We start from the raw sequence: 25761 nt of genomic DNA on the forward strand, positions 1-25761 counted from the left end.
GCTGGCAGAGCCCCCCGAGTCAGGAGCCCCAGCCCCAAATACATGTGGGGGTGTCAGAGGAGAAGGTGTAACAGAACTCCCTATCCAGAGAACGGCCGGGCTGAGGCCCCCGCATGGTGACTAGCCCAGAGGGCTGTAGTGTGTGCATCTTGGATGGCAGCAAGTGTGGCCTGCAAGGGTCCTGACCGCCGGGCCTGTCCCCCTTTGAGCACCATCGTCAGGGGAAGGGGGGCTGCCCGGGGCCGCGGGCTCACAGTTCCAGGGGCTCTTCCACGGGCACGGACTGCAGCTGAGTCAGGACCTTGGCCTCGGCCTCCAGCCCCTCATCCACCTCAGCAGTGGCTGCAGCCCCCAGGAGCAGCCCCTCGGGGTCTGGCAGCCTCAGCACGGGGTGAGGGGCCTGTGTCGCCAGCCCCTTCTCCACATCAAGCAGCCCCTCTGTCCCTGCGCTCAGTTCCAGCCCTGCCGGCCACACTGGCACGGTGGCTGTAGCCGGTGATAGCATCAGCCCCTCCGGCGGGGGTGCCGGGAAGCTGGGCAGGAGGCCAGCAGAGTCAGGGGAGAAGGGGAGCCCCACGGTGGCAGGGGTCGTGGCGGTGGTGGGGGTGACAGCAGGGGCTTGTGGCTGTGGGGTCTGCACAGAAAGGGTGCCCAGGGCGTGGGGCTCTGGGAGCGCGGGGCTGGGCGCCACCGGGAGGGCGCCTTCAGGCCCCAAGAGCGTGGAGTCTGGCTTGAGGGGCAGAGCCAGGCCTGGGCCGGGCGGCAGGACCTGGGACACCAGCATGCTGGTGGGGAAGGTGGCCGTGAGGATGATCTTGCCCTGCTGCACGGCCACGCCCGTCACAATCGGGCTGCCGGACACAGGATTCGCCAGGAGGAAGTTTCCTGTGAAGAGAAGGGCCGAGTGTGGTCAGAATTGAGGGCTGCTGGCCTGTGGCAAAAGTGGAGGGCAGAGGCCGCAGGGAGACTAGCCCGAGGTGTGCTACCTGCAGACTGGGGCCCGGGCTGTGCACCTGAGCCATGCCAGGACCGAGACACCCCAATAACCCAGACACTCCTTTACCTCCCCCAAAAAGAAAGAGACTTCTACCCAGTGAGAGATCTAAAGCGGAGGGGTGGGTACCTGGGGCCGTGGCCGAGGGCAGCTGCAGGGTGGTGACACCCACCCCGGAGTTTATCAGGTGCACGTTGGCAGGGCCTGCTGTGGTGGCCACCTTCACCGGGCTGCCTGGCCCCGCTGCCAGCAGCTGCAGTGGCCCCACAGCCTGGGGTAGGGTCACCACCTGTGAGGTGGGCACCACCTGGGGCAGGTTCAGCAGCGGAGATGTGGGGCCCAGGCCTGCGGGGTACCCAGGTGGCGGGGACAGTGGCACCACCTGTGGGGCAGCCACCGTGGGCACTGGTCCTGGTGGCACGGGAAAGGTGGTTGCTGGCGGGGGGCCCGGCACTACCTGGGGCAGGGGCCCGGGGGTCTCCTCTCCCCCTGGAGCTGCCACCTGGGTGCCCTTGGTCTCAGGGGCCTCCGGCTGAGCCTCCTCTAGACGCACCTCGCCGGTCTGGGGGTCCATCACCAGGGAGGTCTTGGTTTCACTGGGCCCCTGGGGACTGGGCTGCGGTGGAGGGGGAGCCCCACCCCCCGTGAGTAGCAGGGGGCCCAGGCTGGAGGCCTCTCCCAGGGCCAGGCTGTTGATGATGAGGGGGCTGCCATTCAGGAGCACTGCAGGCGGACTGCCAGCAGTCAGGAAGCTCCCATTCACCAGGATGGAGGAGGAGGCGGGGCAGGGCGCGGGAGGGGTGGCCCCCGCCAGGAAGATGGAGCCCTGGGTGGGGGTCTCGGCAGCCATGGGGGCCACTCCCCTCTCCAGGTCCTCAGGACTCCGGCTGGACTCATCTTCGGTTGTGGGGTTCCCATCAGATTCGCTGGTAGAGACAAGAGAATGGTAAACTGTGGTTCTCAACACTTGGATTGCCACCAGCCGGCCTGACATTTTTCTCCCCACTCCTGTAGCCCCGGCTACAACTTTCCCGGGGCGGGGGGGTGGGGATTAGAAAGCTGTCTCTGAGACCATTCAAAACACCCCAAGTGCAGGGCTGCTTCAAATCCTAGGCAGACAGCACGGAAAACGCCCCTGAAGCTTGATGGGACGGGGCGTGCCTCTCGGGGCCCTTGGCCTGTGGGCTCCGGAGTCCCCCGGGCCGGGCTGCCAGGCGGGCGGGCGGGCGAGGAGGTGGCCGCCGCTCAGTGCGCCGCGCCCTCCCCCCGGGAGGCAGAGGGAGCGAGAGGCCGGGCCGCCCAGGGTGGGAGGGGAAGGCTTGGGTTACAGGGAAACCGGAGCCGGGGAAGGTTCACGTTTCACAACAAAGGCAGGCGACCGACCACGCTGTTTGGGTCCGGAGGGACTGTGGGGGTGTGTAAAGCAGAGTAACGGTCAGGCACCGCTCAGCCCCTGGAAAGAAGTCCCTACGAGGGGTAAGGGTGGCCAGAGGCCCCTCCAGAGCTTCGAACACGGATGAGGATTTGACCTGCAGCCTGGCACAGAGCTAGGAAGAACTCTAGCTTCTGGGCGCCGTGCAGAAAAGTCGGGGGTGGGCTGGGGGAGAAGCCCATAGGGGGTACGCCCGAGTGACCCTCGCATTCCTCTCGCACTCGCAGGCGCACATCAGGGTGAAAGTAACAGGTCTGCAGGGTCCGCTCTCGGACTTCGGGGATCTGGGGATGGGGGTGACGGCTAATAGATACAAAGTACCCCTGCATGCGGGGCTCGCGCCGCCAGGGCTCCCTCACCTCTTGCAGGGCGCGCCGCCGCCCCCTGTCCGGTCGCGCTGTCGCCGGTTCTTGAACCAATTGCTGACCTGCGTGAGCGAGAGGCCGGTGAGGGTGGCCAGGCGGCGCTTCTCGTCGGGCGTGGGGTAGCGGTTGCCGCGGTAGCAGGCCTTGAGCGCGGCGCGGGAGCGCTCCTTGAAGCAGTACACGGTCTCCTCGCCGTCCCAGATGGTCTTGGGCAGCGGGAACTTCTTGCGCAGCCGATACTTGTCCACGGCGCCCAGCGCTCGTCCGCGGGCCCGCTCGGCCTCGTGGTAGCGCGCGCGCAGGTAAAGGTCTTGCAGGAAGGCGTGGTGGGCGGCGGGGAAGGGGCGGCTCTCGAGCAGCCGGTAGAGCTCGGCGTACTCGCCCCGCTGGAAGGCCACCAGGGCCCGCGCGCGCAGCACCGGATCGCTGCCACGTAGGCGCTCGGCCGGGGGCAGCGCGCCCAGGAAGCGGCTCAAGCGGCCAGCGTGGCCCGCCTGGAGCAGCGCCTCGCACACGCACGCCACCTGCTCGGGCGAGAAGCGGAGGCCCGTGGACGGCTCGGCAGCGGCCTCGGAGGGCGACTCAGGGACGCCCGGGGATCCCGGGCCCTCCGCTCCCGCCGCCGCGTCGCCCGCCCCGGCCCCGGCCGCCGCCGCCGCCTCACCCTCGGCCGCCTGCAAAGTCTGCAAAAGCTGGCGCGCTTCCTCCTCCTCCTCCTCGGTTGCCGCGGCCACTGCCGCCTCCCCCCCGGCCGCTGGCCCCGCGCTTGGCTCCGCAGGCAAGGTAGCCATGTTTTGTAACTTTGGGAAGTTCCTCCCTCCTTCTCCTCCTCCCTCGGGCTTCCCCCGGCCCCCTCCCCCTTCCAGCCCCCCTTCGCGCTTCCCGATCTTCTCCCGCCGCGATCCCTGCGCCCCCGCCCTGTGCCTGGCGCCACTCTCCCGCTTGGGTCTCTGTCCCTGCGTCTGAGTGTGTCCCCCTCCCCGATAGTCCGTGGTTCTCTTTGTTTGCCCTCTGTCTTTGGCCGCGCTTTTTTGCCTGCCCCCGCGTGTGCCTCTGGCTCAGGGCCTCAATTTCCCCATCGGGACAACGGAGGGGGTGACAGGCTGTCTGAGACGGCTAAGGGTGCAAAACCACCTCTGCCCCAAGACTAAGCTCCTGCACGCCTCTGTCTCCTGGGTCCTCTGAGGCCTCCACTCCGCATCTCCGCCTGCGCTCCGCCCCTCGGAATTCCCGGCTCCGCAGGGGGGCGTGTCCGGCCCGGAGGTGGAGTTGGGAAGGCGGGCGAGAAAGTTTGCAACTTTTCCCCAGCTCTGTCGGAGCGGATGCGCGTGGCCCGCGCAGGCGCGATGATGCAGGATGGCCGCGTGCACTGCTGGTCCAGCCCCTTTCTCTCGGTCCAGAGTTGGGGGTAACACAGCTGGACCACAGCTGGACAACGGGGTTATGGGCATCCTCGCTCTATCCCATTGGCCGGGCACTGAAGCCCCGCCCCTCGTCGTTTCCTCCCCCCAAGCCTGATTCGTCCGCTTCTCGTCCCGCTAGCTCAGCGCCGGTTTATTGGCTGGCCCCATGCACTTTCTGATTGGCCCACTGAGCAGCCTCCCACCCACAATGCAAACAGTGGACGCGATGGGGTTCCGAGCTTTGGGCAGACAGGAAGACCGTTTTATTTGCGAGGATCGGGGGTGGGGGTCCTAGGTGGGGTAGACAATAAATACCGAGGAATGTAGGGGAGTCTCAGTGAATCCAAAACGTGGACTAGGGGTGCTAAGGTCCTGGAGCCTGTGGATGGGCCGGAGGACAAGGTCAATAAATACCCACACCGCTGAGTGGACGGAGCTGATTTTGGCTCCGAGAGCAGCGTACGTGAGAGGAGGGCGCGAGAGTCCTCGAGAGAGAGGGGCTGGTGAAAGCAATTGGGTCCTTAGAGAGCGGGCGGAGCTCGCCCCAGGCTCCGAGGCCGATCGCGGGCGCGCAGGGCCTGGTGCGCAGGAGTGGTTGGCGAGCCGAGGGAGGGTAGGGTGCGTAGAGAGTGAAGAACGACCAGCCAAGCCCGCCCCGTTGCTTTCTCTCCCCTGCATTTTTTCCATCATCCACGTCGGGCTCTCAGCCCGGCCAGAGAGGTGATCCGTGAATGCCCCACAGCAGCGGAAAAATTCCCAGGTACCACCTCCGGGGAGTCCGGTTCTTCGCCCCAAACCCGGCTCCTCCCCTCCCCGGCCGCCCAGAAGCGGATCCGGATCACAGGATTGGCGGTGGGAAGAGCTTCTGGGCCGTGCCAGGGTCACCTAACCCTCCAGCGGGGTCCGAATGGAGGACAGGCTGCGGTTCTAGGGTTCAGGGGGCGAAGGCGGCTCCGGGGTGGCGCCTGATGGGTGCGAGATGGCCTGCGAGGGCCACCAACCCAAGGCCGCCCTGGGCTGCGGGACCAGCCAGAGCAGAGGCGAACACGAGCAGGGAAAGCGCCTCCGATAGGCCAGGCCTATGGACCTGCGGGCGAGAGGGCGGGATCAGCAGCCGGGACGCCGGCCTCTCACTGACGCCCCGCCCATAGCTGAATCCACAGGCCTCCTCTCCCTCCCTCCGGCCGCGACTGTGGTTGGTCAGCTCGCAAGCCGCAAATTCCGTTTGGTCTCATTGGCTGCTTCCTAGTAGCCGGTGTTGTTTGGTTGCCCGAGCATTGTCTCCTCCCCCACGATGGGCGGAGCCGGGAAGAGGAGCCAATAAGCAATGCGGCGCGGGCTGGGGCAGCGGGGTGCAGAGGTGGGTACGCGTGGGCAGCCGGACGTACCCAGGCAGGGAGCAGCAGGTGGCGGCGATGCAGGGGCCCTGGCCCCACCAGCGGGCACTGGCCCAGAGCCACGGCCGGGGGGCTATCTAGCTGGAGAGAGAAGGGACAGGTGACCCAATCGGAGCACAGCCCGCCGCCCTGAGGTGGAATGGGGAGGCTAGAGACAGCGAGGGGAGTAGAGATTGGGGAGGGAATCTCCCCAAGACCCCGGAGGGGATTGTAGGGGATCTCAGTGCATCCAAATTGTGGATGCCTGAACCGAGCGATAGCTGGTAAATGTTGGGGTGCATGGAGGGCACGGTAAGGTGAGCACTAGGGGTCGGCAGAGGAGGGCAGCAGGCTTGAGGCAGAGAAAAGACAAAGGTCTTACATGGGAAGGTGGATCCGTGGCCCTGGGACTGGGGACCCCCATGACAGCTGGAAGGAGAAGAGAGAGCCGTAGGGTGCGTGGAAGGGCGGTGGCGCGGCGTGCCCCAGCCTGGATCCTTCCCTCCCCGGGGGGTTGCGCACGCCCTGGCGGCCCTCCCTCGGCTCCCTTGGGGAAGGAGAGGATGGTCACTCGCCTTCAGCTCGCTGTGCCTGCAGCTCCTCCATCCGTTCCTGCAGCTGCCGGACGTGCGCCTCCAGGTCTCGGTTCCGGGTCTCGGCCTCGCGGAGTTGACTGCAGGGAGGGAGGAGACGGGTGAGCCCATCGGGGACCCCGGAGACAGGGACTGCGAAAAGTTGCGGGGGGGCCCCCCCAACCCGGCCCTGACCTGGCAAAGTTCTGGTTGGCTGTGCGAATGGCCTCCAATTCCCGGCTCAGGGTCTGCCGGGAGACCACCTCCTCTTCCAGGGCCTCCTGGAGCTCCCGCAGCGTCACCTCCGCCACCGCCTCCTGGAAGGCCACCGAGACTGCCTCCTCTGGCTGTGAATAGGGACCAGTCGTGATCCAGGGATGGTTCCAGCCTCAGAATTCTCCTTTTCCTCCTCTCTCCTCCACTAGATTTCTCTAGAATCCCCACAGCTCCTGCAGCTATTAAGGTCTCCTACTTCCTCACAGTAATGCCTTACTCAGGACTTCAGCCAGCCTTTAAACTGATTTCCTAACCTCAATCAAAACAACCTAAGAAAACATTAGTTCAGCTTGACTCCGACCCTCCTTGGCTGCAAACTCCTGCCTTCCATTGCCCTCAGAGGCGTGCTAGATCTGTTTCCTGCAGCCCTTCCACCCTTCTCTCACCTCTCTATGGGTCTAGCTGTCCCTGAGCTCTGGTAGCCTAGTTAGTAGGGCATTGGGCTTCTGACCCAAAGGCCTTGCCTCTCTGGAGGTTCGAGGCTTCCAGAGAGAGAAGGATGGCAATCTGTTAAGATTTACAATCTCTGCAACCCAGTGGAGGGTTTTCAGCCAGAATCAACTCCATGGCAGAGGGGTTTTGCACCTGTTAAAAGAGTTCTTTGGGCATAATGGGTAACATAGTGGCTGCTAACAGAAAGGTCAGTAGTTCAAGCCCACCACTTGCTCTAAGAGAGACAAATGAGGCAGACTGCTTCTGTCAAACTTTACAGCCTTGGAAACTATGGAGCATTCAGCACTGTCCCCTGGGGTCACTGTGAGTTGGAAAGGACTTGACAGAAACTCGACCCAGCACTCGGCTGTTAACAGAAAGACTGGAAGTTTGAACTCACACTGTGGCTCAAGGTTAAAGATTACCCCCAGTGGAACAATTCTGTTCCGTTTCGTAGGCTCACCCTCCTCTCACTTTCAAGAGCACTCCAGCCAGGGCCACCTCAAACCCTCTGGCCTTGACCTTGTCACTGACCTACACCTGGTCCCCTCCTCCAGGAAGTCCTCCAGCAACGGAGGCCATCACCTTCCCTTATTCTAATCTCCACCGAGGTACTATCTCTGCCTGAGGGAATCTTGTTTATGCTTTTCTCTCTCTCTTATTTTTTAATTTTTTGTATTGTTGCACTTGTCTCTGCTTTTTTTCCCTATTTCCCTCCTTAGCTCCTGGTGGGGTTAACACTCTGTGCCGCACACCGTCCCCATCCGTCCTGGGCTTGTCTCCCTGTCTGTCTCTAAAGGGCCTGCTCCTCCCACTCACTGTTTCCTCCTCCAGTGGAGGGTTGGGGGGCTGCAGGCAGGGGGCGTGCACCGGTGTCTCCGGTAGTGGCTCCTGCAGTGGCTCTGCCTCCAGTTCCATGGGTGTGGGGCCTGGGCCCTCAACGTCCCTGCGGAAAGGAAAAGATACAGTGTCCCCTGGGCTTAAAAATGGGACTCTCAGGTCCAGGGCAGCCTCATTCCCAAGACTGCATGGTGTTTGGGGGAACAGAGTGAAGGACTCAGTTGGCACCTTGGACCCCCAGAGCTTCCCTCTGCAGAAACCCAGGGTGCATTCACCCAATTCTAGAGTCTACCTGTCTCCCTTACTTCCTTTTCCGTGCATTGCCTACAGCTGCATGGCCATGGCCACATTCTCCTGAGGACCTCAGGACAGTGAACAGTTTGACCATAGAGCCCTGGTGGTACAGTGGTTATGTGCTGCAAACCAGAAAGACAGTGGTTCAAACCCACCAGCCGTGTGCCATTAGGCTTTGATAAAGATTACAGCCTTGGGACGCCGGTGGGTCATGTCTCTGCTGCCCTGTGGGGTCTCTGTGAGTTGGAATTGACTTAACAACTATGAAATTGTGTGGTTTTTATTAGGTTTGACCCCCTCCAAGAATCCCAAGACTGACTTTTTTTTTAAATTTTATTATTTTTTATGTGTGTACCGTCAAGTCGGATCTGATTGGTACAGGAGGAGATTGTCCCTCCTTCTCCAGCAGAGCATCTGGTGGATTTGAACTGCTTACCTCTAGGATTACAGTGCAAATTCTTGCCACTAGGCCACCAGAGCTCCCAAGACTGACTTTAAATGTTAGCACAACCCCTTCCCACACAGCTGCTAGAGGCCCTGTAGACCCTTCAATAGGAAATTACAATTTGAAGTAGATGCCTTCAGACTCTTTAAACCCTGCGACCAAAATAGACCTCCAAGGTCACCCTGTAACTGAACTAAACTAAATAACACGAAATAGGAATGTCACCTTTAAATACTGGGCTCCTTTATGAAGTCACCTGTCTGGTCAGCAGATGGTCAAGAATTGCTTTACAAAGAAGATAAGTGTGTATGAAACAGGGAGACGAGATTAACAGGAACAGGACAACCAGCAAAGAAGTAATGGAAAATGTTCACAGACTGTGAAGTGTGTAACCAGTGTCAGCTGCATAACTGCAGTAGAAATTATTGAATGGGAACCTGATCTTCTATGTAAACCTTCACTCAAAAAAATAATAATTTAAAGTAAATAAACATATATATCTTTTAAGTGGCTGTCCCTTCCACCTGAAGCAATCCATTCATAGGAAGATGACCAGCCTACTGTCAGTGTGCATCCATGGTGGTTCTGAATTACCTTAAGTTTGGTAGCAGTAAAGAAATTTGCATCACATTGTCTAGTAACAGAAGGCTGTGTTTTTTTTTTGTGTGTGTGTGTGTATGTGTATACATACCTCTACCAAGGATCATTGCTGAATGGTAGTTTAAAAAAAACCCAAAACAACCTTACTGCTGTCCAGTTGAACTGACTCACAGCTGACCTTCCACTGGATTTTCGAGGTTGAGAATCACTTGGGAGGAGGTTACCCCGCTTTCTCTCGCAGAGTCACTGTGGTTTCAAACCTCAAGAGAACTGTGGCCTTGGGGAACCAGCACAACGCCCTATAGGCAGACCACACCTCCAGAGCTCCCCATTAAAATAAGGGATTTCTATATTAACCAAATTCATCCTATTCTATACGGAAGAGTTTCAGAAATTAGTATTGAAACCAGACTGTCACTTTTGAACCATTATTCATAACTCCAGGCATAAGCTGGGCAAACCAGGAGGGCCTCTCATCATTCTCTAAACTTTGCCGTTTTTCCATTCCTGGCCTTAAAATACATTACTTATTTTAGCTTATTCCACCTTTTTTAAAAAAAATATGTTTGTAATAAGCCATCTTTTGTGTGTGCAGTGAACATGTCTGAAAGACATGCATGAATGGTCCAAGATTTGTTTTTTTTTGGGGGGGGGGAGGTTTCCATAAAAGTACTTTATTACGGGTCTGTGAAGGGCAATGGGTCTCAGCCTCAAAGACTGCCTCCCCGAGATTGGTTTTTACAACTTTGGGCTCTTAAGAGGTTGGTCCCAAGACAGTCAAGTTCAGAGGCAGACCCTGCAACTCCACAGGGTGTGGAAAGAGCCCTGGTGGGGTGGTGTTAAGTTCTCACTTGCTAACCCAAAGGGGGCAGTACATTTTAGGAGAGAGATGTGAAAGCCCGTGTCAGTGCAGGTTACAGCGTGGGCCACTCTATGGGACACTTGCCCTCTGCCCTACAAGGTCGCTCGCCATGTGGAAAATTGGCTTCATGGCAGTGATTTTAATTTTTTTAAATTTTATTATTTTTTTGTGCATTGTACCATCAAATCAGATCTGACTGCTACAGGAGGAGATTGTCCTTCCTTCTCCAGCAGAGCATCTGGTGGATTCTAACCAGGCACATCTAGGATTGCAGTGCAGCTTCTTCCCACTAGGCCGCCAGAGCTTCCTAGTGATTTTAATTTTTAAACCAAAGGACCCAGGGCCCCTCGGTCTTTTAAGGCCAGGCCCTTGGCCCCACCCCTCTGACCAGATGGTACCAGGGCAGCCCCTACCTGAGGGCCATGCAGGAGTAGGAGTAGCCCACAAATGGTAGGTGAACCCCCAGCGGTGCGCCCTCCGGCATGTCTGACAGTGTCTCCTGCAGGAAACCAGCAAAGATGTGACCAGCGGTTCCCAGGCCCGGCCCCCAGCCCCACAGCCTGGGCTGAAATGTCCTTTCTCCTCCCCCCCCCCCCCGCCCCCAGAAAACAAGCCAACCCAACTCGGGGCCTAGCCAAAGGGGCTTTCCCCCATTATTCTCACTGCTTTGAGGGCACCAGCCATGGAATAGGTATAGTCTCCATTTCCAGCCTCAGAATCCCTGGGGAGGGTGGCTCTGAGTCGGAACCACCTCAACTGGCAGGGAGTTTCTCTAGGGCTGGAGTGAATGAGGGCAAGGACTGGGGTCACCTGGTCACTGCAGCGACCCCAGGACTGCCCAGCAGCTCACCGGGCACCAGAGGCTGAGCAAACACTCAGATGAGATAGCTGTTCAAGAAGGATCCCACCATCGTCCTCCCCCTTCCTCGATTCTCCCTCCCATAATCCTCTAGGTCTGCACTTGGATTGCCTCCTCCAGGAAGCCCTCCCTGGCTGCCTTTCTGGGTCAAGTCCTCTAGGACTCTTCAATCCCAGTTTTCAATCTCTCCAGGAGTTAGTATCTAGGACTACAGCTATTGGATTGTGGGTATATGGCCACTGGGTCTCCAGCACTGGAGGGGCGCAGAGCAAATGCTCTGGGGAATAAACCTTCTCAGGGCACCTGAAGGTGGGCATAGCCTTACTCCAACCTTATGAAAAGGGAGGGATAGGGGGTTCCCTATGTCGCGCGGGGGGGGGGGGTTGCAGGTACCTACCCCGCCCCCGCTCACCATGGCAGTGAGCCCGTCCTCCACCAAGTCGAAATTGCACGTGTCGGTGGCACCCTCAAAGTCTGGCGTAAAGGGGGGCGCGCTATCGCGGAGTCCATCCCAGTCCACGCCCGAAAAGAAAGGATGCTCTCTGAAGTCCCGCGCCCCAGCCCGGCCCAGCCGTGTCTCCCTGGGACACAGCAGCCGCTGGATGAGGTCTCGGGCCTCCTCGGGGACCCCTGAGTCGGCCAGCGGCAGGGACAGGTGCTCCTGGCAGGAGGGAAGGAGGAGGGTGCTGGGGAGCATGTGCGGGGGTAGAGGGTAGGTACGGGGTGGGGCGCCCCCAGGGGCCGCTCACCTTGTAGTGGACGATCTTGCCGTAGGTCTCTGCTGTGGAATCCGCATAGAAGGGCGTCTGTCCGTAGAACATTTCATAGGCGAACACGCCCAATGCCCACCAGTCACACTCCGGCCCGTAGCTGCCTGTCCCGGGCCCGCCACCCACGGCCTGCAAGATCTCGGGGGACAGGTAGTCCGGGGTGCCCACGGCCACCAGCGACCGGACCTGCGCCACCAGAGGGGAGCTGAGGCCAGGCCCCGCCCCTCCGGGCTCTGGCCCCGCCCCCAGTGCCCCGCCCCGCTCCATGCTTAGTTTCTCCTTCCATCAGGCCTAACCCCGGCCCCTTCGCACATTGTCCTTCTCCTGGGGTCACCTCCTCCCACCCAAGGGCCTGGGTACCTCCCAAGGACCTGGAGTTTTGATCCTGGTTCCGGATCTACTTCTGGCCCAATCACCACCCTGGCTCCGCCCCTATCTTGTGGCTCCGCCCCCACACCCAGCACCCACCCTGTACAGAACCCCCCAGTTCTGAGCTGCCGCGTGGGGCGCAGTTGCTCACGGTTCCATCCTCCTGCAGTTTGAGGCAGGAGCCAAAGTCAGCCAAGCGAATGTGGCCACAGCGGTCCAGCAAGATGTTGTCGGGTTTGATGTCTCTGCACCAAAGGGAGAGGAAGGGGTAACTGAGCCTCCCCAGACTGGGCCGCTCCCCTACCCCTCCTCAGGGCAGCACTCCTTAGGGGCTGTCAGCCCCAGACCAGCGAGGATCTCACATTTCTAAACCCCACTCCTCAGGGCCTGTCTCCTAGTAGACCCACAACCAACCAAGACCCTCTAGGTCCAAAATAGAGTCTCTCGCAGCCTTGCACCTACATGGTGCCGCCCCGCAGCCCTGCCCTGCCCACCTGTGCACGTAGCCCAGCCGGTGCACTGAGTCGATGGCCATCACGATTTCAGCCAGGTAGAAGCGAGCCATCTCCGCCGGGATCCGCTCCCCAAACTTGCTCAGCAGTGTTAGCAGGTCCCCGCCCACGTAGTACTCCATGACCAGGTACTGGGAGGAGGGGTGTCATGAAGAGGTTAGTAGCCCCTCTAGGCTGCTGGCTGATCACCCGAGATAAAGGCGCTGGGCAGAGAACTTGAAGAAACCCCAGTGCTGAGCTCAAGAGCTTCAGGTCAGACAGTGCCATACTCCTCCCCCCAAACGAACAGGTTCTCCCCAGATGTCATCCGATTTTCACTCCCCACCTGAGAAATCTGGGGGAGAAAGAGACTCCAGATATCTCCCAAGTGCCTGAGGATAGGCCTTCGTTAATTCTTGTCCAGGGACGGGAAAGCTAAACCATTCCAGGCAATTGACCCCTGAGAGACATTCTTGCACAGAGCTCCCCAGAGCAACCCAAGGAAAGAGCTATCTCTCACTCCAGGTAAGAAGATCCTTCACTCATACACACAACCCCTAGCCCTGCAACCCTAAAACCTATTTCCCTCCTCCACACCCTCAGTGTCCTCTCATAAAGATTTGTTGTTGTGGGCCATCTATAAGACTCACAGTCGACCCTCCAGAGGGTTTTCCAAGTCTGTTTTCCCATGAAGCAATTGACGGATTTGAACCACATGCCTTTGTGTTGGCAGCGCAACTCCCTATCTACCACACCACCAGAGCTCCTCCTTCTTAGGGATTTACCACCAGAGAAAACCACCTAGCATTACTACGAGGAGTTGGAACTGACTTGACCTGCGTTCCTCTTTGCAAACTCCAGGGCCTGCCCTCACCAGGTAGTTCTCATCCTGGAAGGCGAAGTGAAGCTGCGTGATCCAGCGCCTGTCCCCGTTCACCAGCACATCCCTTTCCTCCCGAAAACACGATACCTGCAGGGCACGTGATAGAGATGAAGTGGGGCAGTGGGAGAGTCCAGGTCCCCAAAACCCCCACACCCAACCCCTCCCTCACCTCGCCTCTCTTCAGCATGTCCCATTTATTCATGATCTTCATGGCGTACACCTGGCCCGTCTGCTTCATCTTCACCACCGCTACCTAAAGTCAAAGGGGAGGTGGTCCTGGCCTGGGACCATTCAACTCAGTGCCCGCTCCTCCCCCGTCAAGCTGGGCCACGCCCCATAGCCACGCCCCTTCCCTAGCTAGCCACGCCCACCACGTCAGGCCCCACCCTCATACTCCGCTATTCTGGGTTCTAGCGCTCAGCCATTCATCATTTCTCCAGGCCCCGCCCCATGCTCCGAGGCCCCGCCCACTGCACATCCAATCGAATCCTCTGCTGCACGGATCTCTGGTGACGCTCGGGGCTCACCTCGCTGAACGCCCCGCGTCCGATCACCTTCAGAATCTCGAAGTCATCCCTTCCTAGTCGGACTTCCTTAAGCCTCGCCGCGATGGGCTCCGCTGAGGATGGGGGGGCCCGAGAACTGAAGGTCACTAGGGTGGAAACTGGACAGGCAAGGGAAGCCCCACACTGCCCCCCCAATTCCCCTCTCAGTGTTTCCCAATCCCCTAACCACCTTTCCTGTTCCGTGTCTCCTTTCTGTGCTCCTCGTGTTCCCCACAACGTCCTCCTGTCTCCCCTTTTCTCTGCCTCAGTTTCACCTTACTCCCACATAGCCACTACAAGAAGTTTAGGGGACTCAAAACTGCCTTCCCATCGAGGTGGGATGCCTGCAAAGTCCCTCTGGGATAGAGAATGACGCCACCAGCTTATGACTGGAGCAGGGTGCAGAGTGGGGACCCAAACACTAGCAAAAATGCAGGAGAAATAAGGCCGACTTGATCAGACTCTTGCCCTGGACTTCATCACGCCGGGGCGGGGGTAGTTAATTGGCCAGGACTCAGCTAGTCTTGGGTTATGGCCGGAACTTGCATTTTCATCCCGTAACTGGGCGCTGGAGCCACGGCTCTTTTACTGCCCTGAGAACACCGGGCTAGGGGATGGGGTCGCCGAGATTTGTCAAGTGCAGAGTGTGAACCTGTCCTCCAGAAGGAAGGCTGATTACCCCTCACTTGCACGTGGGAAAGCAAAGGTTCAGAGAGGCAATGTCACTGGCCCTTGGCCACACAGCTAGATCAGTCACAGTGAGCTGTGAAGGAGAGGAGGCAGGCTGGGCTGGAGGGGCAGTGAGGAGGGAGAGGCCGTGTTCTGAGGAAGTCAAAGAAGCCAGGACGCTGGAGGCAGAGCGGACAGAGAGGAACACAAGCCGGGACTGGGGAGATAAGAGTAGGCAGGTCTTGGGAAATACAAGGGTGCAGAGGGGTTCCTCGGGGGCCTGGGGGATAGTGGGCCGGCAGGGAAGAGCCCACAGGAGCCCAGGAACAAGGAGGGAGGAGAGAGCCAAGACATTGAGCCCTTTTAAGGCAGCAGGAACCCAGGCCCCCTCCCCCGCCCAGCGCCCAGCGGGGGAGGGGCCCCAGATGCAGGCTCAGGCCACAAAAGGAGAGCTCCCTTCCAGGAGAGCCGGACCCCTGCCCCCTCCACCAGGCCTCAGTTTACCCAGCCCTCTAGGCTGCATCCTCTTTAAAAAGGAAACTGGGACAGTTCCTAAGGTCTGTGGAGGCTAGGGGAAAATGTTCCTGCAGAGTCTGAGTGGCCTGGCCCTTGGCCTCTACCTTCTCATCTGTGAAATGGGAGGAGGATCCCCAAGAAAAAGCCTGCCTGGGATGGAAGAGCTGGACCAGGGCAAGGAGGGAGCAGGAGGGTGGGGAGGGAGCGAGTGGACACACGGAGGCCAAGGACCAAGTGCAAGTCACTGAGGGACAGGCAAGTGGAGAGACAAAGTGACAGGTGTCAGACGGACAGAAACCAGAGTGCTGAGCTGGGGGGTGGGGAGTGGGGATGAGGCCAGGGGCTGGGGTTGCTACATCTCCCTGCTTGACCCCCTGGCCTGTTTATCAACTAGGAAGGACCTTGTGAGAGGGACACTGGGGACAGTGGGAAGGCTGAAGAGGCGAACAAGTCAACATTGGCCTCAGGGCTAGTAGACACCAGGGCATTGGGATCATGGACGCTGCAGAGAAAGCAGGCTCACCCAGAAGAACCTCAAGCTGGCCCTTGTCGCGGCCAGGGAATGGCAGGAGAGCGGGTGGCGCCTGGCTGCAGTCTGTCCTCCCTCAGGGCCACTTGACTCACCACGCCCGCCCCGTGCCCAGGCACCTGTTGGGGCAGCTGAGAGGCTGGCGCCGAACACCTGCCCGCTGGCCGCACCCCTGGCAGCTGCCCCGTGCTCTCCCTCAGTGCCTGCCCTGCACTCTGGAGCACCAGTGGAGGGGGCAGGGTTGGGCCCAGAGGGCCCCTGTTTGAGAAGGGTCTCAGAGATAGGGCCCCAAATGTGTCCTCAGGCTTAGATTTGGGGGAAGAGTATGCACAGCCCAACGTGCCAGGCCCCCTAGCCCCTTCTGAGTGCCTCTGCTGACCTAGGGTGTCAAGGTGCCACGGGGGGGGGGCACGTGGCTCCAGAATCTGGGTTCAAGCTCTGGGCTTCTGAATGCAAGTTCCTCCCCAAGTTCATCCAGTTCCCATTTGCCCAAATCCAGGCCCCTTCACAGAACCCCTCCAACGTCCCTGCCTTGGTCCACCTGTCCCTCACCGGGGGTCCACGCAGGCACTTACCCCACTGCAAGAAGTCGGCCACATACTTGTCCTGGGCCAGGTCGGAGGTGCCCAGCTCCTGGTGGACGCCCAGGAGAAGGTCTAGCAGGGGCTCCAGCCCCAGGAATCCGGGGTCCAGCACCAGTTGCTGGAGCCGCCTGAGCCGCACCTCGGCTGACATCTTGACCAGTACGCACCATGGCCCCCTCCCCCAGCTGGGGGCTCGGGGTCCTCCTGTCACGGGGCCCAGCAGCCCCTGCTCAGGCCCCAGGACCCAGGCCGCATGTCTGCCTGTCCCTGGCTGTCCCCTGGGCCTCTCTGGCCACTGCTCTCTTCGGTAAGGCCTCCTCCTTCTCTTCTCCCCACCCCTTGGTCCGGCCCCTCTCCCGCCTCCCAGCCTTAACTCCTCACAAGCCAGCCCCCCAACCCCTCCCTTCCAGAGGCCCTCAGAACCCTTCCTTGTTCCACAGGGGTATGTGTAGAATGTAAACTCCTGTACCCACCCCTCACCCGTCAAAACGTGGTGCATAGAGAAAAACTACAGGTGTTGACAGCTGCCCTCCAAGGCCCTCTGGTTCCTAAGAGGGGGCCAACTGAGCTTGAATGATGGGGCACCCCCAGCCTGGGGGTGAGAGGGAGGAGACAGAGCCTGAGGCCTGGGAAGGGGGGCCCACCGGAGGCCAGGGCAGCTTCTCCAGTGACTCAGCCATGGATTCTGACTTTGGGACAGTTAAATTTAGCCCTCCAGCACTCTGCTCCACGCTTTTTCTTTTTCAGCAGGAGGTGGGGAAGGGATGGTGAGGGGTGAACTGCGATGGGCAGTCCTCAGGAGCCAGAACCAGGGGGGTGACCCTCAGGCCAAAGCCAGGGAGAGGCCAGCACCTCCCAGGCAAAAGAGACCCCAAAATAGCTCCTGGACCCTGGCCGGCCAGCCACATTCCTGCCCAGGCTGGGATTAGAAACAGAAACATTTCGGGGGGTGGCGGGCAGAGCTGGAAGACACCACTCCCTCGAGCGAGACCAGCCAGGAGGGATTTGGGCTTTTGTTTTGTTGGGTTTGTTTTCTTTTTTTCCCTTTTCTTTCCAGGGCAAAGGTTTCCAGGGAGGAAAGCTGTGTCCCAGCAGACCTGGCCTCAGACACCAGAGGCCAAAGATTGGCCCTGACACCCTTCAGGAGCGGTCAGGGGAACCCCCATCTGGGCAGTCAGCATCCCGGCCCCAACTGTAATTTTAACAGCTTGGGTATTTAAAGTAACTTTGAAAATTCTTGGTGGGGACTTTGAAGTTGGGGTCCTGGCTACCCTCTGTTCCGTACTGCTGAGAGCAAGCACCTGGTGCCCACTAACTTCAGGTTTTGCTTTCACAAGGGGCAGGAGGTGATGGGGGCAGGCCTCAGGCTCCTCCTGTGGTTATGGAGATGGGACTGGGATGAAGGTGCAGTAACGCACGTGCGTGTTCACATTTCTGAACATCTCCCACATCCACGGAAGGTAACAGACACACTGGGCCTAGGGTTCTGAAAATGGGAACTTTAGTATAAATAAGAGGTCCTGGGGGGACACAGGGGGCCCCTGAGGGATGACCATAACTTAACACTCTTCAGAAAAGCACAAACAACAACAGCAAGGGAGGGTGGGGGTGGAGGCAGGGCAGCCACCCCCTGCCCTGTCTGCTGGGCCAGAGGGATGAGCTGCAGAGCCCGGGGCTCTAGTGGGTGGGGACTTCTCCCCCAGGAGTGACCAGTCACATGCTGGGACAGGAACTCAGTAACACTGATGGCTCAGAGGAAGGGGTCATTGTACTTGGCAGTGGGTGGGGCAAAGGCTGAGGCTGCGTGGGCTGCTGCATCCCCCAGGGTCTGGGCCAGTCTGGGGGACCCTCTGCCTCTGAATTGTGCAGGGCAGGGGACTGAAGCAGTCCATCCGTCACGGTTAGTCTTGTTAATACGTTGATTGGTGAGGTCAGCAGGAAGGTGATGGCCAGGAGGCTGAGAGCAGGCGTGGGGCCCCTGCCATCCACAGCTCACACCACTGTGCCACTTGGGGAGTTGCCGGGCTGGGAGGAGATGCCCTGGGGAAAAGGGGAGACAGGTGGTTAGAAGCCACTTGGGTAACCAGTCCCCAGGGAGGGCCCAGCCCCCACCGAGTCCTCTAGCTGGTGTTACTAAGGCCTGGCCCCGAAGGCCACCCGACCCCCCCAGACTGAGGTCACTGCTCCAGGCTCAGCCTGGGGCACTCACACCTGTGCTAGCTTCTCCAGGAGTCATGGGGTGCTTCAGAGCAAGGGAGAGTACAGAGAGGGAGAGGAGAGGGAGTAGCTAGGGTCCTCTCATGATTTGGGAGGGGCCCAAGAATCTGAAAGGGACAGTCCTACCTCTCCTACTGATTTGCTGGGTGACCTGGGCCAACTTCCTTCCCCTGCCTGGGCCTCGGTCTCGTCTGTGAACTAGGGAGATAGAAGGGTTTCCTTCAGGACTGCCCAGGCTCCCCGAAGCCCACCAGCCTTGCCTTGGAGGTGCTGAGCCTGCTCTCACATTTTAGGGACCCTGGCCTCCAAGATTCCGAATCTGTGCTACCCAGAACCGAGACTGGGGCCTGGGCAGCTGGGTCCAAACCCCTGATGTCACAGCTCCTGGCTTCACAAAGGACCAGCTTTATGCCTTTCCTGCACTGAGGTCCCTGAACCCTACAGCCACCCAGAGTGGGGAGTACCAATCCCATCTTTTATCTTAAAGACTTCCTGCTCTAGGAAGTGGCCAGGCAGAGGTCAGAGAGCAGTGGCTCCTTGAGGTCACAGCCTGAGAAAAGGCACTGGATGGGGCCCAGGGCTCAACTCCACAGCTGTGTCTTTGGCCGGGCGTCCACAACCCAGGCTGGCAGCTGTGCCCACGGGCTGGCTTCTACCCACAGGTGTGTCTGCTCTGGCCTGCCTTATTTTTTTGCTACTTGGCCAGGCTGCCCTCAGGCCTGCAGCTGACTGCAGTCCCCACCCTTCCTTGCTTCACACAACTTTGCTGACTGATGGCCCAGGTCCTGGAGAGGCCAGCTTGTCACCCTGCGGGGCTGGGAAGGACGACACGAGCACTGTCCCTGCTCTCCCCTCGGCGGGCTCGGGGTGGCCGGGCACTCACCGCCTTGCCCGGGCGGGCCCAGGTGCAGATGAGGCCCTCCTGGCAGGCGGTGACGATGCAGTCCTCCAGGAAGAGCAGCACGGTCAGGCGCTCCTGGGCGATCTTCTTGCACACCAGCGGCTCGAGCAGCGGCACCTCGTGGATGCGCGGGCACAGTGCGGTGCCCAGCACCTTGGCGGGGTCCAGCCGGCTGCGCGGGGCGGGCCCGCTGGGCTTGTCGCCACCGCTGCCCCCGCCGCCCCCGCGGCTGATGTTGCCCAGGCTGTGGTAGCGCTTGTGCTCCTTCTCGGTGCCCCGGTCGCGCCGCTCCTGAAGGGTGAGTGTGGCGAAGCGGCCGATGCTGAACGGGGTGCCCGGCTCCGCCGCTGCGCCTGGGCCCCCCGCCTTGCCGCCGCCAGCGGGGTGCGGGAGGCTGTTGGAGCGGGACAGCGAACGGGGCAGGGGGCCTGGGCCGGGATCGCCGCCCCGCGAGCTGCTGGCGGCCGGCGATGTGGGGCCGGGGGTGCCGGGCAGGGTGCGGGTGCGCGCCAACGGCGGGTGCGGGTACAGCACGTCTTCCGTGAGGTCCCACAGGCAGAACTGTGTGTCCTGGCCGGCCGAGCCGAAGCGGTAGGTGATGGAGCCGGTCTTGGGGAGTGGGGAGAGAGGGGCGCCCCCGGCCGAGCCTGACGCCTCGGGGTCCTCCTCCTCTTCCTCCCCGCTGCGGTCCCCGTCCCTGTCCGCATTGCCCGTGGTGGCCGCCTCCTCGGCGCGGGTGGTGTAGGGGTCGAAGGCCACGGCGTTGACCCAGGATTTATGGCCGTGGCCACGGGCCACCACGCGGCCCTCGGTGAAGGACCACACCGTGACCAGGTCGTCCTCGCCCCCCGTCACCACGTAGCGCCCGTCGGGGCTCCAGCACACGCACAGCAGGCCCCCAAAGTAGCTCTTCATGAGGCCGCGCAGCAGCATGGAGTCGAAGTGGAAGACGCGCAGGCAGCCGTCCTGGCTGACGCAGGCCAGGTGCCGGCCGTCGGGCGAGAAGGCGAACTCGTTGAGCGGTCCCTCGCCCACCGCCCACTTGGCCAGCGGGTTGCGGGGCGCCTTGCTCTTGGCGGCGTAGACGGCGAAGCCCTCGCCCTGCTTCAGCAGGCTGTACTGCGGGGGCGCCGAGGCGCACGGGTGGCCCACGTTGTACAGGTACAGGTGGCCGCTGGCGTGCGAGGCCAGGAACAGGCTCTCCGACTCGGGCAGCCACTTCAGGTAGGTCACCTTGGTCTTGTCAATCAGCCGCTGCCGGGGAGACGGGCTTGGGGTCAGGAGGAGGCAGTAACCCCGAGCCCCAGGTCCTGGGGTACAGTCCTACCCTCCCGCTGGCATCATGCCAGGTCCTCCTTGGAAAAACGTCCCCAACACAGGGACGGGGGATGGACACCGAGCAGCAAGTAAGGGTCACAGTGGACACTGGGACCTCATCTCGGGGAAGGGCCTGCCCTGCCTCCCTCAGCCTTGACCACTAGTGGTCAGCAGGGTGAATTCGGAAACGTACTCAATGTCAGCTCTCCAGAAGAAAGGGCTCCTCTGATTCACAGGCCCCTCCCGGTGCACAAAGGAGGTGCCCCAAACAGTTCCCGAATGAATGAACGAATGGATGGCAAAGCCATCTTCCATCCGCTGGGATCAGACCTTCTAGGCATGTCTGCTTCTCTTTCCAACACTCTACTCCAGTTCTTTCACAAATCCACAGACCGGCCTCAACCTTGGAAATAGACCCAGGATCTGACTTGTCACACCCTCTGCCCAGCTACCCCCGCCCTGCTCCGGGTTCTCGCCAGAGCTTCCTGTTCAAATGGAAGTCAGTACACAGCACCCCCACTGCAGGGTTTGTCACCCTGGGCTCCAGAGAAGCTCCCTCGCTGCCCTCCAGCATCACTGTACTGACGGAATTCAATATCCCCCAGCATCTAGAATGTTCCTAGTCACCTTTCATCCTTGGAAGAGCCTGTGATAAAAGTCACACCAATAATTTCTGTGCTCTGCAGTGCAGAAGAGGAACCCAGATGAGAAAGGCTGTTCCCGAGGCTTCCATCGCTCCAGGAGTAAAAGGTGCTCCAAGCTCTACATGACCTGGTCCCTCCCTCCTGCCAGGCTGGCCCTCAAGTCGGCCTGAGACACCCACCTTCCTGCTGCCCTGCTTCAGGGTGTTCGTACTAGCTGCTTCCTCTACCAGCTCTCCGGAGATAACGCTCCTCCTCGCAGGGCCGTTTTCAATCTCGCGAGGCCTTTCCTGACCACCCCATTTAAAACCTGCTAAATGCTTTTCAAGAGGTAGGCCCAAGACCAAACACTACAAGGCTGGCGGTTCAAATACACCAACCGATCTGAGGGAGAGTGCTGAGGTAGGCTGCTCTGTGAAGATGGCTGTGGGACAGCTCTGCTCTGCAGTAATCAGGGCCAAGGCGTGTGCACGGCCTGACAGCAGTGGGGGAGGCGGCAAGCACTTCCATCCCCCTTCCCGAGAACCTTTCATCTCTGACACGCATCACCTTCGGACGCATTAGAAGCTTACTTGACGAGTGTCTGTTGCTCCAGCCAGTGTCTACGGAGGCTGGGCATTCTGACTGCTTCACTCACTCCGACATGATGCCCTCGTGCTTACAATAATGTTTGGCACAGAATAAAGACTAAGCATTTTCTGAATGGATGAGCTAATAAATTTTTAATACATTTACTCTTTTCAGTCATTCATTCCTTCTAAGAATACTTCTGGAACATCTTGTTTGGACCAGAGAGTGAAAGAGAGAACGGAAGGGGTTACTGGCTGAGCAAAGTCTCTGCTGGGGACTGTGGCAAGGAGCTTGGTCACTGCCATGGCCCCCGGGCCCAGTGGGTCCAGAATGAAGCAGACTGAAGCATTCAGTATGTATTATTACAATAATTCTGGAGGCAGAGGGAAGGGAGTTCCCATTTTCCAAAAGGGGAAAACTGAGGCTGAGGGGAGCACAGCATATAATGGTGCAGCAGGGATTTGAATGCAAAGCCCACAGGGCGAGAATTTGAAGAGCAAGAGCTCAGGAATCACCATTCCGAACCAGTTAGTAGCCTCAGTTTTCTAATGTGCTAAATGTGTACTCCGATCCCTTACCCACCAGCGAATGAGAGCTCTGGGAGCCAAGGACACAGGGAAGAACAGAAGGCCTGAGCACAAGACATGCACGACCATTAGCTGTTAGGACACGGGCCCATCTCACGTGTCAGTCCACCCCCCAGCCCTCTTCATGCTGCCCCCTCAGACAGATGCACCCGTTGCAAACAGTGCTTGAGTGTGCGTGATGGACTACAGGTGGTGGGCAAAGGGGGCACCCCTGAGGTCCGGGGACCCATAATCACCTCCTCGTTGAACAGCTTGCTAGTGTCCTTCTTGATTAGATCCAGGTACTGCACCTGGCCTGCTGAGAAGCCCACGAGAAGGGAGATGGTCTCTGTGGCAGCTGTGAACTGGTTGAAGTCGTGGCAAGTGGGCTGGGTGCCCTTGTAGATTCGCTTGTCGATTGGCTTGTTCAGGTCAATGGACTTGAGTGATGGGAGAAAAGGGGTTAATGGTAGAAACCTCTGCAAGAAGGAGGGTGCTGAGATGGGGGAAGCCACAGAGAGGAAGCGGCTTTAAATCCCCGAGGGAAGTGGTAGGTAGGTGGGTGAGTGGGGAGGGCAGGGACAACCACAGACAGGAGAGGCGGCCAGAGTCACAGACAGAGGACAGGGGAAAACCATGCAGGGAGGCGCTTCCTCCTCGGGGCCACAGTGCACTCCACCCCTAAACCTGGGCCTCTGTAACCTCAGGGCACGAGTGCCTGCAACATAAGTGTCTGGGGTCTCCACTGTCCCTACACTCACTTTCTCCCAGTCCTATTTGGTGAGGGTCTTTGAGCCCCAAAACTTTATTCCAGGCCCCTGAAACCTCAGTCAACCAGAACTCTTAAGCACACATATCCCTGGATCCCCTGCAGTATCTAAACCTCGAAGCACCCCTCCCCATCCTGCCCCACTGAATCCCGGTTCAGGGACCCATTAAACCTCAGCATCCCTTCAACTGGAAGAACTTTTGACAGTGCATGATGGATAGGGCGGCTGGCTTGGGAGATAAGGACTGGGGCTGACAACCCAAAGGCAGATGCACTTGCTGCTCTGCAGGAGAAGGACAGGCCATCTCCCCCTGTGGCATTTACAGCCTCTCAAAACCCACACTGGAGGTCAGCTGCGAGTCACTGTGACCCAAAGGCACACGGTAACAACCACCACCCAAAAGTCAACAGTTCAAATCCACTAGTCCCTCAGTAAGAGAAAGATGGGCTGTCAACTCCTAGGAAGATTTAAAGCCCCCAAAATTCACCTGTGGGAGGGGCCTACGAATGGCAACTAACTGAATGGCAGTGGATTTACCATCTCTAAGAGCCCTGGTAGTCTAATGGGTTAAGTGCTCGCCTGCTATCAGAAAGGTCTCTGTGGTAGAAGACGTGCTCCCTCCACAAAGACTGCAGCTGTGGATATCCCAAGGGGCTGTCCCACTAGGGACCACGTATTTTCCGGTTGGGTGCCACCTCACAAGCCGTTTGCTTCTGTAAAGTTTTCAGCCTTCAAAAGCCAATGGAGATGCTGAGTTGGATATGACTCCATGGCAGCGGGTTTTGTTTTCCCCCCTCTAGACTCTCATCACCCTGGGAATCCATCCCTTTAGAGGATCTTCTTGTCAACTGGAGGGGGCTCATTCTCTCTGGGACCTTCAGAGACGCCCCCATCACATCTGAAAACATCGCCGAACAGGGCATCATCACCTCTAACCTTTCCTCAGGTCGCCCCACCGTCCCTGAGCTGATCCTACACAAGGCTCCCTGCACTGGGTTTCCAACGCTGTAAATCTTGACTAGAGCTGGCCTCACTGGTCCCCCTCACACGCTGGTGGATTCAGACCACTGATTTTCCATTGTTGTTGTTATATGCTGTCAAGATGCCTGCGACTCACAGCAACCCTCTGTATATAGCTCTGACCCCTGTACTATCCTGAGCCAACCTCAAGGTCTCCGAAACACCTACCCCCATTACTCCAGTCACTGAGTCAATCTGTCTCATTAAGGGTCTTTCTCTCCTGTGCTGTCCCTCCACCCTCCCAAGCATAATGTCCCTCTCCAAAGACTGGTCGGTCTCTCCTTGCAGCATGTCCAAAGTATGTCAGCCGAAGCTTCAGAATCCTTGCCTCCAAGGAACAGCCTGGCTTCACCCTCTGCAGGACGAGCCTGATTCTTCTCCTAGCAGTCCATGGTATATTCAACACTCTTCTCCAGCACCACAGCTCAAAAGGCATCAACTCTCCTTCTATCATCCCTAGTCATTGTCCAGCTCTCTGATGCATAGCATGTAATTGTGAAGACCACGGCCTGGAGCAGGCTCACCTTAGTCTCCAACTGACATCGTTGCTCTTCGGTACTCTGGGGAGGTTCCTAACAGTAGATTTTTCCAATGCAATTCATCTTTTGAATTCCTGGCTGCTGGTACCAAGACTGTTGAGTGTGGAGCCAAGCAAACTAAAGCGGTTAACAATCTCAATCTCTTTGCCATTAGCAGCTTGATTGTGGACTCTCCCACAGACTGCTAAGACTCCTTAGAGGCAAGGACGGTGAAACTTTGTCTCACACACATTGGGCATACTGTCAGGGGCACCAGTGCTTGGGAGAAAACGTCATGCTGGGCAAGGTGGTGGCGTCAGAGAAAGAGAGGGATCCTCAACATGATGGACTGACATGGTGACTGTAACCAAGATGGCCTTGGGCTGGTTAAGGATGGTGAGACTGGCGCAGGCTAGGGCAAAGAGTTCAGATGTGCTGTTCACAGGTGACTGACTTGAAGGCACTTAACAACATGCCACCAAGATCAGCTTTTTGAGTCTCATTTCCTCCAGGATCCTCATTACCTTCTGGATAGCCTCCTCCCCAGCCCATCACCTCCAGGACCCCCTGACCTCTGGCCTCCCTAAATCCGAAGGGCCCTTCTCCACCTGGCAGCACCTCCCCGGGTTTCCTCTTACCCTTGGGCTCGCACCACCTGCAGGAAGCCCCACGGCCCAGAATTACCGGGTTTCCGCACCTCGGCGTCCACCATGCCTGAATCCCCACCTAGGACACCGGGGCGCTCCAAATCACCGGAACATCAGCTGTCACCTCCAGGCCCACATCACCCCCGGTGCCTCCCATGACTATTCAGAGCCCTGCCTCACCGCCGAGAATGCGCGCCCTCGCGCACGTCCATCACATCTCGGACGCCCCTCTCCAGGAGCCTTTGCAATCGGGGGAGGGGGAACACACGCCTGGAACCAAAGGGACACCCCCATCCTTTTAGTAACCAGGGCCGCTCACCCGTTGGCTCCCGCGGCGGCAGCAGCCCGGGTAGAAATAGAGCTCGCGGCCCAAGTTGAAGCAGACGCGGTCTCCCCCCGCGCCGAGCCCCGCGGGCGTGGCGGGCGGCTCCCCGGCTCCGGCGCCGTCCGGTTCCCCGAGCCGCACGAGGCTGAGGCGCACGGCCGGC

At 59.3% G+C, this 25761-nt stretch overlaps 3 protein-coding genes across 5 annotated transcripts in view; all 3 read right to left on the minus strand.

The window, feature by feature from the left end:
* Window positions 1-250: 250 nt before the first annotated feature.
* SIX5 (SIX homeobox 5) lies at window positions 251-3963 on the minus strand. The gene is made up of 3 exons (XM_006901243.1): window positions 2786-3963; window positions 1124-1920; window positions 251-885 (listed from the first exon to the last, which is right to left on the minus strand). Exons 1-3 carry the CDS (start codon window positions 3580-3582, stop codon window positions 251-253), a joined length of 2229 nt encoding a protein of 742 aa, XP_006901305.1. The 5' UTR covers window positions 3583-3963.
* A 1158-nt stretch (window positions 3964-5121) lies between these two features.
* On the minus strand, window positions 5122-16257 carry DMPK (dystrophia myotonica-protein kinase). Of its 3 annotated transcripts, none has more exons than XM_006901245.1 (15): window positions 16098-16257; window positions 13791-13882; window positions 13433-13516; window positions 13255-13350; window positions 12384-12532; window positions 12041-12134; window positions 11500-11706; window positions 11163-11411; window positions 10305-10390; window positions 7670-7796; window positions 6338-6489; window positions 6146-6243; window positions 5953-5999; window positions 5583-5668; window positions 5122-5281 (listed from the first exon to the last, which is right to left on the minus strand). In XM_006901245.1, exons 1-15 carry the CDS (start codon window positions 16255-16257, stop codon window positions 5122-5124), a joined length of 1887 nt encoding a protein of 628 aa, XP_006901307.1. The 3 variants fall into 3 exon arrangements, with proteins under 3 accessions (XP_006901307.1, XP_006901308.1, XP_006901306.1); XM_006901246.1 differs by having other exon boundaries at window positions 5129-5281; window positions 5583-5672; XM_006901244.1 differs by having other exon boundaries at window positions 5129-5281; window positions 5583-5672; window positions 11148-11411.
* Window positions 16258-18098: 1841 nt separating this feature from the next.
* DMWD (dystrophia myotonica, WD repeat containing) overlaps window positions 18099-25761 on the minus strand; it is a 7952-nt gene continuing 289 nt past the window's right edge. The window contains exons 2-6 of the mRNA XM_006901273.1: window positions 25593-25761; window positions 22576-22758; window positions 19207-20478; window positions 18450-18521; window positions 18099-18146 (exon numbers count right to left, since the gene is read on the minus strand). Of these exons, the coding sequence (XP_006901335.1) occupies window positions 18099-18146; window positions 18450-18521; window positions 19207-20478; window positions 22576-22758; window positions 25593-25761 (1744 nt within the window). The remainder of the gene's footprint in view (window positions 18147-18449; window positions 18522-19206; window positions 20479-22575; window positions 22759-25592) is intronic.

Source organism: Elephantulus edwardii, unplaced genomic scaffold (genome assembly GCF_000299155.1).
Source record: "Elephantulus edwardii isolate Elephantulus edwardi_28Jun2011 unplaced genomic scaffold, EleEdw1.0 scaffold00315, whole genome shotgun sequence".
Taxonomy (NCBI): domain Eukaryota; kingdom Metazoa; phylum Chordata; class Mammalia; order Macroscelidea; family Macroscelididae; genus Elephantulus; species Elephantulus edwardii.

Bases quoted from the DNA above. Each gene is read 5' to 3' on its own strand.
- SIX5 (XM_006901243.1), bottom strand. From the start codon at position 3,582: ATGGCTACCTTGCCTGCGGAGCCAAGCGCGGGGCCAGCGGCCGGGGGG. The intron at 1,921-2,785 runs GTGAGGGAGCCC...TGTCTCTACCAG, and splicing joins GGCGGCGCGCCCTGCAAGAG to CGAATCTGATGGGAACCCCA. The intron at 886-1,123 runs GTACCCACCCCT...TTCTCTTCACAG, and splicing joins GCCCTCGGCCACGGCCCCAG to GAAACTTCCTCCTGGCGAAT.
- DMPK (XM_006901244.1), bottom strand. From the start codon at position 16,257: ATGTCAGCCGAGGTGCGGCTCAGGCGGCTCCAGCAACTGGTGCTGGAC. The intron at 12,135-12,383 runs GTGGGCAGGGCA...CCTTTGGTGCAG, and splicing joins CGGCTGGGCTACGTGCACAG to AGACATCAAACCCGACAACA. The intron at 11,412-11,499 runs GTGAGCGGCCCC...CCCTCCTGCCAG, and splicing joins GCAAGATCGTCCACTACAAG to GAGCACCTGTCCCTGCCGCT.